Source organism: Trachymyrmex cornetzi, unplaced genomic scaffold, assembly GCF_001594075.2.
Source record: "Trachymyrmex cornetzi isolate Tcor2-1 unplaced genomic scaffold, Tcor1.1 scaffold346, whole genome shotgun sequence".
Lineage (NCBI taxonomy): Eukaryota > Metazoa > Arthropoda > Insecta > Hymenoptera > Formicidae > Trachymyrmex > Trachymyrmex cornetzi.
Window position 1 is genome coordinate 393,292 of NW_017298173.1, and position 14,847 is coordinate 408,138.

General features: G+C 36.1%; 1 protein-coding gene across 1 annotated transcript in view; it reads left to right on the forward strand.

Annotated features, from left to right (window-relative positions):
- Positions 1-14,847, forward strand: part of LOC108763232 (insulin-like growth factor-binding protein complex acid labile subunit) — a 230,433-nt gene that overhangs the window by 139,572 nt on the left and 76,014 nt on the right. The window contains exon 3 of the mRNA XM_018510679.1: positions 2,328-2,387. Within this exon, the coding sequence (XP_018366181.1) occupies positions 2,328-2,387 (60 nt within the window). The remainder of the gene's footprint in view (positions 1-2,327; positions 2,388-14,847) is intronic.

Genomic DNA, 14,847 nt, shown 5'->3' on the forward strand with positions numbered 1-14,847 from the left:
AATGGTAGCCGAGACTGCAGGAGATACGAAAAGAAATAAATTCCGCAATCGATAAGCGTCCGGTTAAACGTCAAAGCGCACCGGTGTGGGTAGACGAGGCACTTTCGATCCTTGACAAAAAACACAATCGCCGATATCCAGGGGATATAGAGCGCGCGCGCTTGCTTTGCCTCCCTTTTCTGGCTCGCCCGCATCTTTTTTCTTTCCTAGCGGAAAGTCGAGTCGATGTCGGAGTACACGTTGTAATGCCCGCGATCTCTTTAGATTCATTTCTCTTTTTCTTTTTTCTGTTTCTCCTTCTCTCTTTCTCTTTCTCTCTCTATCTCTATTCCTCCCTCTTCTTCTCTGTCTCTAGAGGGGCTCTGCAATTTTACTACATTGCCGATAGAGATATCCGGTCAAGAACTATTTCCGCTGCTTAAAGGATTATAAATCTCCCAAACGAGATCAAGTGTTACGTGAATAATTTTCAGTTATTAACACATAAGATTTGTTATATCATTTTTTAATTAAAATATGAATACAATCACTTGTTTTTGTGCTAATGAAGACTAGAATAGCGGCAACGTTTTATGATTTAATGTTAAACGTTTCTTTGAATTAAATATTTATGTTAATATTTAAGCGCACTTATAGCGCCAATTCCTGTGTTAGCTTTATTTTCTTTATTAGTTGTTTTTTTATTATAAGGAATCTTATTGTTTTTTTTAATTATTCTGTTGTTTTTTTCTCATTTTGTAAGTATGGCTAAAATAGAATTTACAGATACAACATGAACACAATTTACATTTTCTATTCCATGTTTCTGTTTAACATTTCAAAATTTAAATCTCTTCATCGAGATTTAAATTTTGTCGAGATAGTTCAGAATAAACGCTATATGTGTGGTTTATTTAAAAGTTAAAAGTAGTGCAAGTCAAATATCCAAAATGGTTTCATTCTATTTGCACGACGAACATAAATGCATTCATGGACAACACGTGAATGTTAAATGTCGATACCACTAAATTTTCTATCGATATATGAAGTGTGACCTATTTATGATACAAATCAACTGAATAAAACTCAACTGCAAGTTAAGGTATACATTTATTTCAATGAGTTTCAAAATTCGAAAGTTTTTAGCCGTGACTTTCTTACGCGAGCTATTTATTATGGAGATGTAAAACCGAACAGGAATGTCCGCACCCTTCTTCCTCCAAAATAAACAAGCTCATATATCGACGTCGTATCTACCATCATGACGTAATTCGCTTAGCTATCGACAGCCATTGCCACGACTTAGTCAGCGGAGGAAAGAAGTATTCCCCGAGTGGCGGCGGCAAAATCGTTCGGCGTTTAGCTCTCTTTCGTGGAGCGCGTTCGGAAAGTTTAGATACCTCTTCGGGATCCTCTTCCAGGCGAGCGAATAAGCAGGCATTAAAGGCTTAGACTAGAGATCGAATTGGAAGTACCTACGTAGTCTTCCTACACCTTTCCTTTCCATCTTCTTCCAATTCTCTCTCTCTCACACACACGCACACACACACACACACACACACACACACTCGCCTGTTCGCCATCGTTCTGTAACGAGGACCAGGTATGGTCGCACTGGGATAGGTTAAGCATCGAGAATTGCCAAGATCCTCGAATGGGTTCGCAAGGCATACCGGAAGCAGAGGATCATCTTGCGATTGTATTCGAACTCCAAATCAAACTAGATCAGGTCAAACCGAGCCAGTTCGGCCAAACTAATATTTTACTGTCAACTCTACTTTTTTCAAATTGTGAATAATAGGTAATACGATAATTCCGAATGATAGTCAAAATCATGTTGATACATATACACGAGACAATAGCGCTCTTTCACATGCAAGTGTATGCTTGAATAAGTATACAGCCGTAGCCACGATTGCATATTTACACAAATATAAACTGGCTTTATTCTAGTTATTAGACAAACATTCTATTATTCTATTACTACCGATTGTAATTATGACGTACCGTTAATACCGGAGATTATTATAACAAATTTCATAATAATTGATCAATTGATACACACATAAATAACTGATAATTAGGAAATATTCTGTCTTCTGTATAGAGATTAACTTCGGAACGTACCAAACATAAAAATATATAAACGTAGCATATAATATGTATTGTCATGCGTTTAATATTATATAATGTACGTCTGTCATTGTTATGTTGGAACATTTCAATTTGCCGCCTGAAAGCACGAATCTGTAATTTTACATTTTAATGCGTTACGCTCTGTCGTCTATGATAATTGCAACATTTTTTACTATTATTTTTGAGATTAATATGAACACTTTTTTTTCCAGCGTCGCCGAATCACCGCGAAGCAATCCAAGCTGAATTTCGACGTTTTCAGAACGCATTCGGTGAGTCGACATTTATTTTGCACAATTAATTTGCCCATTAATCTTACGCACGCAGTGTGTAAAATAATTAATGGAGTTAGCTCCATTAATAGCGTATTATAGGCGATAATCTATCTTTAATTTATTAAGCGATTAATTAAAAGATTTAAAAAATAATAAAAACAGCTTTATCTCTTTACTTTGAATTTTATTTAACTATAATTATACAAAATTTTATTGTCCAATATTTTCGCGCGGCATCTGGAAAGTGTAATATTTAATATCTACAAATACGAGCTTAAGATAAAAGTGCATCTGTTTGTTTTTCCATCGCACATAATTCAGAGAATATTTGTATTTTCGTGCATGAGAAATTATTTCTCTTTTCCGCGAGAGATATCCTCCTGCTCGCCCAAGCACTTCGTCTGGAACAGTTATGTTGTCCGATGCGTTCGAAAACCTCTCTCCGTGATTACCTTCCGCGGTGTCCCTTTCCATTCCCGGATAAAGAAGTGGGCTTAAAATCAGAGCCGAGCTTAAAATTGCTCTACCAGCGAGTGCCGCCGACCTACAAGCTCGTTCTGTCGTGACAGGAAGCGAGAACGTAGGAATGGCTGAGGTTAAGTATCGAGGATCGTCAAGCTACTCGACCGATTTCGTTCCAAAGATGAAAGCGCTCTTAATGGAGTACCATTGTCTGGTTTCGTCCAAGTTTCGTCCCGTGACGTCCCTTCTCTTGGCTCAACCGAGCTGAGGCACTCGCCGTTTTATCGTTCGGGATTTTGGGTTCGACCAGCCGCCGCTTACAAGGCGCCGTCCGTAAGACGAGGGAATTGCTTGAACCTTCAGCGTAATTAATGGCTTCATCAGTTCGCCCCGCCGACTAATTAATTCGCCGTCTCCTGAAGACGTGTCACTCTCCCCCCCGAAAACTTTCCCCGGCACTTCTAATACGGGGATTCGAATATTAATCGACTGAGCGTGAGAAAAAACGAAGGACTTGTTGCCGAGGACAATGATTGAAACTCTGGCTTCATGACAAATGTCTTGTCTATGATGACAAGGATGTTACGTATGTTACTAGCGAGTCTCCATTTTAATGAGATTTAAGATACACTATAAAATGGCATATTCAAAATAATGACGCGAATGTTTATTTAGCAAACGTTTATTTTGCAATTGTTGGAAGTTTTCCTCGTCGAGATAAAGCTAATCCTTTAGTTTAAAAAGTGTAATCCAATCAATGCAAAGCGCTTACTTCTGCTTACAAAGTGCTGTCTTCTGCCGAAGGAAGAAGCAACCAAAGAATATACGTACTTTTGTATATATTTTGCATTACAGACTTCTACAATATAATGTATGTGTAAAGTGTTTCAGAATCCCGATGTTTCAAACTCTTTGCAGTATTATAAAATTTTGCAGAAAGTTTTTATAGTAACATTTTCATATCAAAAACGTCTTAAATAAATGTAAATTAGATAGAGATCTTACATTGGAGATTTAATACAGGGTGTTTCAAAATTCTTCACAACTTAAAATACTATATTGGTTCTTAAAAAATTAAGTGAAAAAATTATTTGTAAATTTTAATTTTAAGATATAGCTTTTGAAGTAATAAGGTGTTTAAATATAGCTAATTATAGACTAAGTTTAGACGATCACTTGTGAGTTGTATTAGCGTGCCAAAGGGCGCACTTACTGTAATACTATCGCATGTGACTCATGGACAGATGACTAGGATCCTGGTTTAGAACCTAAGTTATTATTTCAAAATTCGAAAAATTGACAAAGTTGTAAGCGATTTAGCAGGTAGCCGTCAAACTATTCGACACACTCAGGTAGGGATCTCCGCACACCTCGTGGAGACGTGTTTGTATCCGAAAAACCCAAGCATTCAAGAGAAATAGAATCTTTCACATGCACAATAAAGGAACATCTATTTTATGGCCCAAGAATACAGATTAACCAGAAATTAACTGTAAATATACAAAAATTTTGTATTAGTACCTAGAATTTTAAACGCGAGCATTTAGCATTTTTCTTGAATCCGTGTTTTTCACTGCGTTGACATCATAACTCAAAAATTAATAATCGGGTCGATTTTATCTTGCGCGATATTACGTCCTGACATAATTCGGTCAAATGTTAATAAAATTTGCACTTGATTATTAAATATAAAATATGTATACCCCTAAAATTGATATTGGGGGGAGTTATAATTTAAAAACATTCCCAAATTTGCTCCATTTCTGAGCATTCTAAAACAGGATCCCCCTTAAACTATTATATTTCAAAAACTACTGCTTAAAATAAAAAACAAATTTTGTCATTATATTTTTCGAGAACCATCTTGGTATAACATTTTTAGTCGCGAATTTTGCGAGGTCCTATATATTTATATAGCAATGTATTCAAAGCTCATCGAGAATTAGACAAGGTTTTCATAAGGCAATTATTTGATGAAGCTTTTGTGAGAAAAGTATCCACAATATGGTTCAATTGCACAATTATTAGTTAGCTATTTCGATATATATTATAAAACGAGAATTGCTATTGCGTGTCGAGTCGCACTCACGAAGAGCGATAATTTGCGAAACTCATTAGCACGTTCTCAATTCAATTTAAAATATATATATCTCTCTTTCTGCCTCTCTCGTAATCTCACCGAATTTCCTGACGCTGAGATTCCCGCATATGTATTATTATATGCATTATGCATATGTTTCCGGTCGCGCCCCAATGCACCGTTACATCCTGACGACCGTGATTCAAAGATACATATCTTAGATATGTATATGTCTCAGAACTGCGAATATCAGAAGCGGAGGTGAACCCAAGGAGAACGTTGTGTATTTTTTGAAATATCGATATTTTGATCTTTATAAATTTAACACCTCCATCATTAAAACATGTTATAATATATGTTATAATGAAGTGCTAATTTATTGCTTTAGTCCCGAATTTTTATTTCTATCTATTCAGAGGAAATTAATAGCAAAAGTGGAAGTGCTGACTTTACGTTATGTTACCACTCCCACTTCCGAAAAACACAGTTTATTTGTTTACAGTATTCCATACATGTTTTTTGAAAGTTGGGATGCTACATAGCATAATACAAAGTCAGCATTTTTACTGCGAATAGATAGAGACACGATAAATTCTAAACTAGAATAATAAATTAATAATTATAGCAAGAAAAATAGAAAAAATTCTAACATCGATTTTATATACTCAAATTTATTTTTAACGGTTTTGGTTTTATAGGAGTAACATATTTCATGGTTACAAATTATTATGTTAAACTTCCATTATGTGTGCAATTAACAAAAATCAGTTTTAAAGTCTGCCTTTTTTTAAACATAAGATTTTATTTCTTCTCTTTTTTTCTAAGATATGTATCATTGGAAATTACAGTGGAAACTAGATTACAATGAAATTACCGAAAAAAATCGAGAAAAAGTATGCTGACAACCAACACTGTGCATATTAATCGATTTAAGTTTTGCTAAAATTTGGTCATCTTCAAAGAATTATCGCGTTAATCCTTAAATTTATCATCGTCCTGTCGAGATAACACGTCTATACTTTTCAAATATGCTGAAGGAAAAATCGCGGCAGGCATTAAAAAGAGATCTTCAACCTTCCTGGAATGAGAAACGCAGGTCGGAGAATGACTCGACAAAGTGGAAAAGGGGATTAACGAGAAAAGAGGGGTGGATGAGTTACTTGGGAAGGTTACGGTAATCCGACGAACTCATCGTGTAATTTCCCATAAGGCGGCGCGAAGGAGGCTTGTATCCCGCTTTTGTCGAAACTTTCAGCAAAGTATATTTCACCACCCTAGTACGTATATCTACGTCGATCCGCCTCTCGCCAACATTTCACATCGTTTTACACTTTCTGTTTGCAGTTTCACTTTCTGTTTTAACTGATTTGTTTTTTTTTTATTCCTAAAATATATTGTTGTAATTTGTTTGCGTTTCTCCCCGCTGTGACTTTAATTCATGTTTATTATTATTATTTCATTTTTTAAATATTTCTTCTCTCACAGCGTCTGTCTCGCCGAGTTATATCTCGGACGGTGCAGTTTCGTGCGCGTGTCGCGAGGCTTAATTAGGCTAATGGATATCCGTAATTGATGCAACGAGACTGTCCACTCGAGTGTTGAATAACGTCCGCTGCCGACCCCACCGCGTCGTGATATAATTCGTCCTCTCAGCAAGAAGCCCGTCCGGTCTCGTGAATTTTTCGGGTGTACGCTTGGCAGTAATCTTAGGATGCATTATTCAAAATTTATCTTGTCTCGCGAGTTACAAAGTTCCGTACTATGCGTACGGTATATAATGTAAAAATAGGTAACTTCTATCGTGGATCGAGTCTGAAAGGTAATCTCGATAATCGAAAAATATGGAGCATCAAGAGGATAGTGCTAATCTCTAGATATTTCGAATCCTCTGATCTATCGCAAAATTATAAGTATAACGTAATTTAGAATATTTATTAATCTTCTGACAATTCTGTGTATAACACAATATATACTGGAAAAAAAGTCTGGTTGCTTTAATTGGAATTCTTGTGAAAATGGACAAATTAGAATTTTCTGATTGAATCTATTATATAATTCTAATTGAATCCTACAATTTTGACCAATACGATCAGAATCTGTATGACCATCTTCTGGTTCGTTCATTTTTAACTGAGAATTTTTCTCGGCGTATAAAGTGATAAGCTCTAATATTCAATTCCGGCAATTCTAGTAGGAGGAGATTTTGTGGTCGCAAAAATTTATTGAGATTCAAAACAAGAATGATATCGAGATTAACAAGTTTATATGCGAAACGAAATAGAAATAAAAACTGCAGAACGTTCAGGCAATACTTCTACGTCGATTGTTGCATTAATAACTCCCGAGAGATAACGTTGCGTTCTACGTTTCTCATCTCTTTCTCCGACAGCCGAGCATGGGCGCGTAAAAATTGCGACGCATTTCTCTGTGCCACGGGCTCCGTGCGAAACCGCCAGTGCTGCGAGAGAACGCACGGTCTGAAATATTAAACCGCGCTAAAAGCCTAAAGTTAAACATCGCACCCGATTAATTACAAAAACATGACCGCGGGCGTAGAAGTGCCAAGCTGTGCCACTTCTCGGTATCTCCGTGCGTATTTTTCGCGCAGGGGTTTACCTTCCGCTCTTGACATATCGCCCTGGCGAAGGTTGCCAGCGGAAGGACTCGACGGGCAAGAGGATAGAATAGCATAGGACAAGACGCGATGGGACAGGACACGGAACGGCGGTATATTCGGTTTCGCGAAATGCAACGGAGGTGCATTAAGCGCGCTACTCCTTTGGCCAGGAATATAATAGAATTTCCTGAGACGAGAGAAGCCGTGGAGAAGATTAGAGCTGGCCGTTAGCTTGAGATCAGAGAAGGAGGAGTGCTCTCCGTCTTTTATCCTGATTCAAGGTTCAATTAGAATATCGTCTGTAGTCGAGTCGAGCGATGTATATTATCACGTCATCCATCTCGGTTACGATATTGATATCGGCAATACCTTTGGCTCTTCTGGAAAGTTTAAATTTATTGTACGTCAAAGTATATCGTAGATATCAGCTAAATTATTTTCTTCCATCGAAAAAAACATTTCCGTCGAAAATATAAATTTTTTGTTAAAACTCGAGAGTATTTCAAATACCAGCGGGTATTAATTCTCCATCGACAATATGAAATTTTCATCCTTTGTCTGCAACCTGGATTTTCGAACTTCAGTGCACATTTTTATATTGTTCTGTTTCTCGATTCTATTCTTAAGAAATATAGAATTGAGGTACTGGACTGTATAAAAATCTAAAAAAAGTTCTTACATACTTATGAAAACTTTAACAACGAGATTTTACCATCGTACAAGTTAAATTTTTTACTTATTTTTTACAGATTTCAATTTATCTACCAGAACTTTCACAATCAAAAAATAGATTATGGCTTTAACCCGGAAATAGTCATCTGGGGTGTTTTTATATCCCAGCAATGAAAAAAATGTGAAATGTTATAAAATAATGTTTTTGTGTAGATATTGTTTACACATTTTTTAAGTATTCTTTACGAACTTTTAAATATGCAATTCCATTGAAAACTCGCAATAAAAAAGCGTTATTAATGAAAATCTTCTTTTGTTAGAAGTACTATACTAAGCTATTTAACATGCTTACAATATCCCATTTAACATTTGTTTGGTTTCTACTTACTTTTTTACAGAAAACTGTGATTAAATATTCATAATGTTCTCAAGATAATAAATCGGAAAATTAAAAATGTACGATATGTTACTAATAATAATGATTTTAATCGTAGTGTGAAAATACCCTAGACTGTTTACGTAAAAAAAAATTAGACTACTCCCGGATTAAAGTCCAACAGTGTCATTGGAGGATTAAGAGAGTATTTTTATTTTTGCTCTTTTATACATGACGATAACGCGTTGAACAGCCCCGGTGATTAAGTAGTTTGCGCGTAAAGCCAACATAATCTCTCTAACCTATAATAACTTGATATCCAACAACATTATCGAAAGTGTTAGAATTCGCCGTCGTAGCGAGTTCGCGACCGGCAAACATCAGGGTAAAGTAGCGCGTAAAGAGGTGCTTTCGTACATTTACACAGCGCACGCAATAGAATGCTCCGTCGACGGGTGCGATAAAAGGCGTCACAAAGGTAGATACGCTAATGTCGCCGCTCGCGAGCGGGAGAAATATAATGGAATCTATGACGCGTAAGCGCGTCTTACGGGGCTGCGAGCGGCGGGAGATAAGCTGCACCACCATCCACCGCACCGCCGTCGCTGTCGTCGTCTTTCGTATGCAACGAATGGGCTAAGTCACTCTCGGCGGCACTCGCGAAATCGATAACGAGCCTCGCCCGCCGTCGCTGCCGCGCCGCGCCGCGCCGCGCCACACCGTCACGCTGAGGAGAGACAGTCGACCGACGGGCGAGAAACCGCGTCGTCGAGGTTCTCCGATGTGGAATTAAGCCTTCCGATATTATAACTTCCGCCTCACGAAGTGCGGAGGAGGAGGAGGAGGAAAGGGATTCTCGAAAATTGACAGCCTCGCGAATACGTCATTAAATGGAGAAGCGATAGTAATAATAGGCAACATTTGTCTCGATATATGAAACAGATATACGAAGGTGTATATGAAGGGTGGATGAGAAATAAAAACAAAATATCTTATGTAAATATATGCACTGAGAAAAATGTCTGGTTGGACACGAAGCAGAATTTTCTAGTTGAATCTACTAAATTCTAATTGAGATAAACGGAATTTCGATTAATACAATGAGATCCTCAACCAGACTTTTTTCTCAGTGCATTAATAATAATCAGAAGTATGCGACCTAATGCAGCGAAGAAATTGTAACGAAGATAGTGTAATTATACCTATAGAAATGTGCAAGAGCAAAACCACAACTGCATTTCATAGGTAGACAATGCGGATATTATCTGGTGTCTTGGGACAGGAAGTTCCCATTAAATGCAACGTAATAGACAAAACAGTTCTTAAGAATCCTTATCTTTTCCCGTAGCCCGCCATTACGAGTGGCAAGCATTTGCGGAATTTATTTTTAATCGGATCGCCACGACGGAGAGAGAATAAAAAGATCCTCCCGCGCGTTGGCTGGCCTCTTCCCTTCTCCCTGTCGTTATTCCTACAACGCTCGAAAATTCTCTGGACTGTAGCGGCAGCGGCTACCTTTCTACTTGATAGAAGGGGTGTAAGGGTTGAAGGGAGAGGTAATACCCTCCCAAAGTTTTCCAACATTGTTTATCGCGGTTGCCGCGAGAGAATAATCGATTAAGGGAGCCGCCTCCGATCTCCCGTTCTCTTTCCCCCCCCCCCCCCCCCCTTCCGGAAACTTTCGTCCTTCCGGCTAACGCCAAATTACTGGTTTCGCCCGGGCCGCATCTGAATGGAGGCTGACAGCACTTCGCAGCTAACGTGCACTCAACTACTTAATAATGTAACAGTCAGCCAACCACTATGCGCCCATTATGTTTCCATGCACGTTGCACAAGAACCCAGAGGTAATAGCTTGCCGGTGGTTGTAATATAGGATTCGCATCCTGTATCGTGTTGCGTCGCTGTGTTTGTGCACGGCACAACCGACTTGCGTCAAGAGGGGGAGGGAGAGAGGAGAGAGAGAGAGAGAGAGAGAGAGAGAAGATGAAGAGAAAGAGATAGAGAGAAAGAGAAGGAAATTTATTATGTTCTGAAATAAATCCTCTAAGAACAAAAAGCAAAGCGCAACTGCTATATATAGAGGTGAGTTGGCATTTATAAGATAATAATAGAGAATACAATGTATCTACATAACAAATAAACATGTCGGAACAAGAAGATATAAATTACTGTTATGGTGATAATTATAAAGATTAAATATATCTGTATCAAAGAAATTTTATATATTACTATATGTTGTACTTATTTTTTTTATTGATTTATTGTGTTCTTCAAGTAATTTTTTTACGGTTACGATTAGCGTGGAATTATGAAGAAGTATAAACAAGAAAATATTTAAGAAAGTATGTATACCTAATTATTAAAGAAATATCAAAAATTTGATAATACCTAAGGTAAATAACAAATTGATTTATGAAACTGATGATAACAAATATATGTATCAGACAGTTGAAATACCTTTGTTTTTCTGAAGAAACCAAAAGAGCCTTTGAAAGAAGAAAAACTCCTTTCTCAGGCATTTTCTTTCTTTCTTACGTGCTTCTTTTTCTCTATTATCTTTTATCTACGAGTAAGTCAAGAATACAATGTCTTGTTCGCTTTTTCTGAGCTATTTTTTTCCATCAAATGATGCGTCGCGATTATTTTTGCGGTAGAACTGCACGACATACTCATTCTTCTTAAAATATGCTTTATCAGATCCTCCCGGTGTTTTTTTCTTCAAAGGTACGTGTACATGACATGCCTGTCGGCTCTCCTTTGATATCACTGTTTCGAGCTTCTCATAAGAGCCTTTAATCCAGAAATGCGATATGTTACCTAACGGCGCTGTTAAATCTCGTTTAAAAACTTTAGATAGACTCGACTGCGTGGAAAAAACACGTTTGCGAACGTCGTTTGGGATTTAATTAGCGTGATTTCTCCATCTAAAATTTAATCTTTCGGTATCATTCTCAGCTTTTCATAGATCAGTAAATCTCCATATGGCGTGCTTTCAATCTTTAATTCTGATTCGATAAAGCTCGAAGAATTAGAACGCAAAGTTCAGCTCTTCAATAATGCAAAGGGAAACGGTCGTTCCATGTGCTTCTACCTTAAGTTGTACCTTAATTACGTACATTCGCGGCTACAAAGGAGTACAAGGCTATGCGAACATGCATGATTGGAAACAGTCGTCACAATTGAAAAGTAGAATAAGCCTCTAGATATCACCGAACTTTGACGTGTGGGCGCATCTATTTTTCAACGTGTATCTTTCGATCGGATTGAGATGTCACATAATATATATATGTATTCAGGTAGTAGTTAAATCACGGACAATTTTATTATTAAATGACGATGCATAGACCACCCATCATACCGCCTTTTCCATTAAAGTCTACCCCTTTATCGAACGTATATATAAAGTTCTCTTATACAGATACACTGCGTTAGAATTCTGATAAAATTAATATTTGAAAGTGAAAAAATTTTGAAATTAACATTAAAGCTAGATAAAGTTAAAGTGCATCTTATCTCAAGGAAAATTTACTTTATAATATGATCATTGAGAAATTTAATATTAAGGTTTGGACAGATAAATTGGACAGATGACGACCTTGTTCAAGAAAAGTCGATTATATTGGTAGACGCGATTATATTGTAGGCAGTTTCGTATCACGGATACACGATATCAATGAAATCATAAGGTATTATTCATGATATCTCAATTGAGACAGGACTACGTCGTTCGTTCGCGAAGTTTAAAAATATCGTTTGTAAGCTTACAAAATCGAACGTATATACACGTCGAAGGTCTCATTTATTCAGTGAACGGAAGCGACTGCTGTGTCGCTAATCACTCACTGGTTAACCGGAAACCGTTCTTGAAAAAAATCACGTCGTATTTGGTATCGCGTGCGGAAATTGGACGCTTTATCGAGCACAATAAAAATTCGGTGATAAATATTACACACGCTCGATCGACGTGTACGCTTCGATATCTCGTACGCCTGTTGCGGGAATAGCGAATACGTGGCTTCAACAAGCCACTGCATGTTTTCGACGATAAACTTTATAGCTGAAATAATAAAACCCCGACGATATTGGCGAAATGGCGTGAAACGGGCGTGCCGCGAGGAGATTGTCCTCGCGAGAGGAACGATTTAACGCGTTCTTCTCTCGCGCGAGGGGATAAACGGGGGATTTTCGATAACTCGCCGATTATATCCAGACGGAACATTTTACGAAGCGCATTACGCGACGTAGCGGGCGACTAGAAGCTGGATAATCTCGATTATTGAGGCGGCATTTTGCTGGAAATTACGATCTCGCGCGCGATCTGTCGTCGCGGATTTCGATCAGGCGTGAAGGAACTTGTCAATATAATTCGATTCTCTCAATATATGATTAATATATTAAGAAAAATAATATGATTAATATGATTAAATTAGTTCGTAGAACTTGATCAAGTTAATCCACCTACTTAAGAATTAATTTTGTCGAGTTAAAGGACTTAGAGGATACGATTATCCGGAAATTCAGATGATGGAAGCTTTAAGGATATTGTGGGATTAAGATATAACAGGAAATAATTGGGACAAAACCAAGTGATGACTAGTGTCGGACATTAATCGATTAATTTATTAGTTAACTAAAATAATCGACTAAAAATTTAAAATATATATTATAATTATGATTAATGTAATTAATTAATGAAATTAATTGTCAAACAATCTTGTATGATTAATTGATTAAAGTCCGGCTTAACTAAAGTAATTAATTAAAAATGATACATGGTACAATTACGATTAATTTAGTCAATTGTTGAAGTAATTAAACACAATTGATTATAAAAATAATAATCATTAACTTTTAGTCACGTTTCAAAATATGTATTTATAATTTTTACGGCTATTATTGAAGAATGTGTTTGTCATATCGTAAAGATATTCAAATCATTGTTGATCTATAAATTGTTCTATATTTCTATGGAAACTGGGAAAGACGTTGCACACATTTCCTTATTGCTTAAGTCTTACAATTCCAATTTTTTTATGTGATAAGGCACATATCGTTTATAAAAATATATGTGTGCATGCGACATTAATGTAATAGTATTAATGTAATGATGTGTCGCATTTTATTGGTAGAATGATCCGAGTTTAAACTTCACTTTGGATGCTTTCCGATTGTAAAATCACTAGACATTTGCTAAATTCACTTGCAAAAGAATCGTGGTAAAGTAGGACGACTTCGAGATCTCCTTAACAGAAGAAACTGCAAACTGCTCATCACGAAAAGTGTTCATGGATTATCTCTCTCAACGTATTAAATAATAGTCGATTTAAGTTCTTTTCTTTTATATCATAATAATTCATATAATTATTTCATAGTATTTAATATTTAAAAAAAGTTATAATATGTAAAAATTTTTTTTTAATGGAAGATATTATAAATTTAATCTATACTTAACTAAAAGTATAGATAGAAAAACTAATGATTAATAAATAACGATTAATCTTTTAATTAGCGGCAGATAATGATTTTCAATCAATTGATTGAATTAATCACAGTTACACGTAATGATTTGTTTTAATTGTTTAATTTAAAACTACTGATCAAAAATTTAATTGATGAATCCTACCTATAAAATTTATTTCAGGGCAACTAAAAAATTTTAATCATTTACTATAATCAAAAATTGAATTTTTAGTCATCATTAATCTATAAATTAATTAAATTTCGCCCAACGCTAGCGATGACTTGGTATTTACAGATAGATATATATTTTATTTTAATAAATAAACACGACAAGAAGTATTAACGATTCTAGAAAACTTAACGGAACTAATTGCAATTTGAACTTAAAATTCTTCATTCTCCTGGCATTAACGTATTATCCTACAATTACTTTATTGCTTACATATAATTATTTTGTGAATTTTTTAATTGTCCCTAGTGTTCCTTTTTTCATTTCCCATATTATTAATGCGAATCTTTAAATGAGTTACTTAAAAATTAATTTGAATAAATTCAACTACACGTTGCCTTAAAGTTATCTTCTCTATTCTAATTATTGGCTACATTCACACAGTACATTTAGGCCATAACCTATATCCTAACTTCAGCTTGTAATTATTTAGGTTCCTTGTTGTAAATATTATACTTGGTAAGTGACTTGACCTGGCTTTAGGCCAAACTTCGTTTTCTTTTGTAACCTGATCTAATATTATCTGCAACTTCAGGCGTTACCTAACCTAAAACTTAC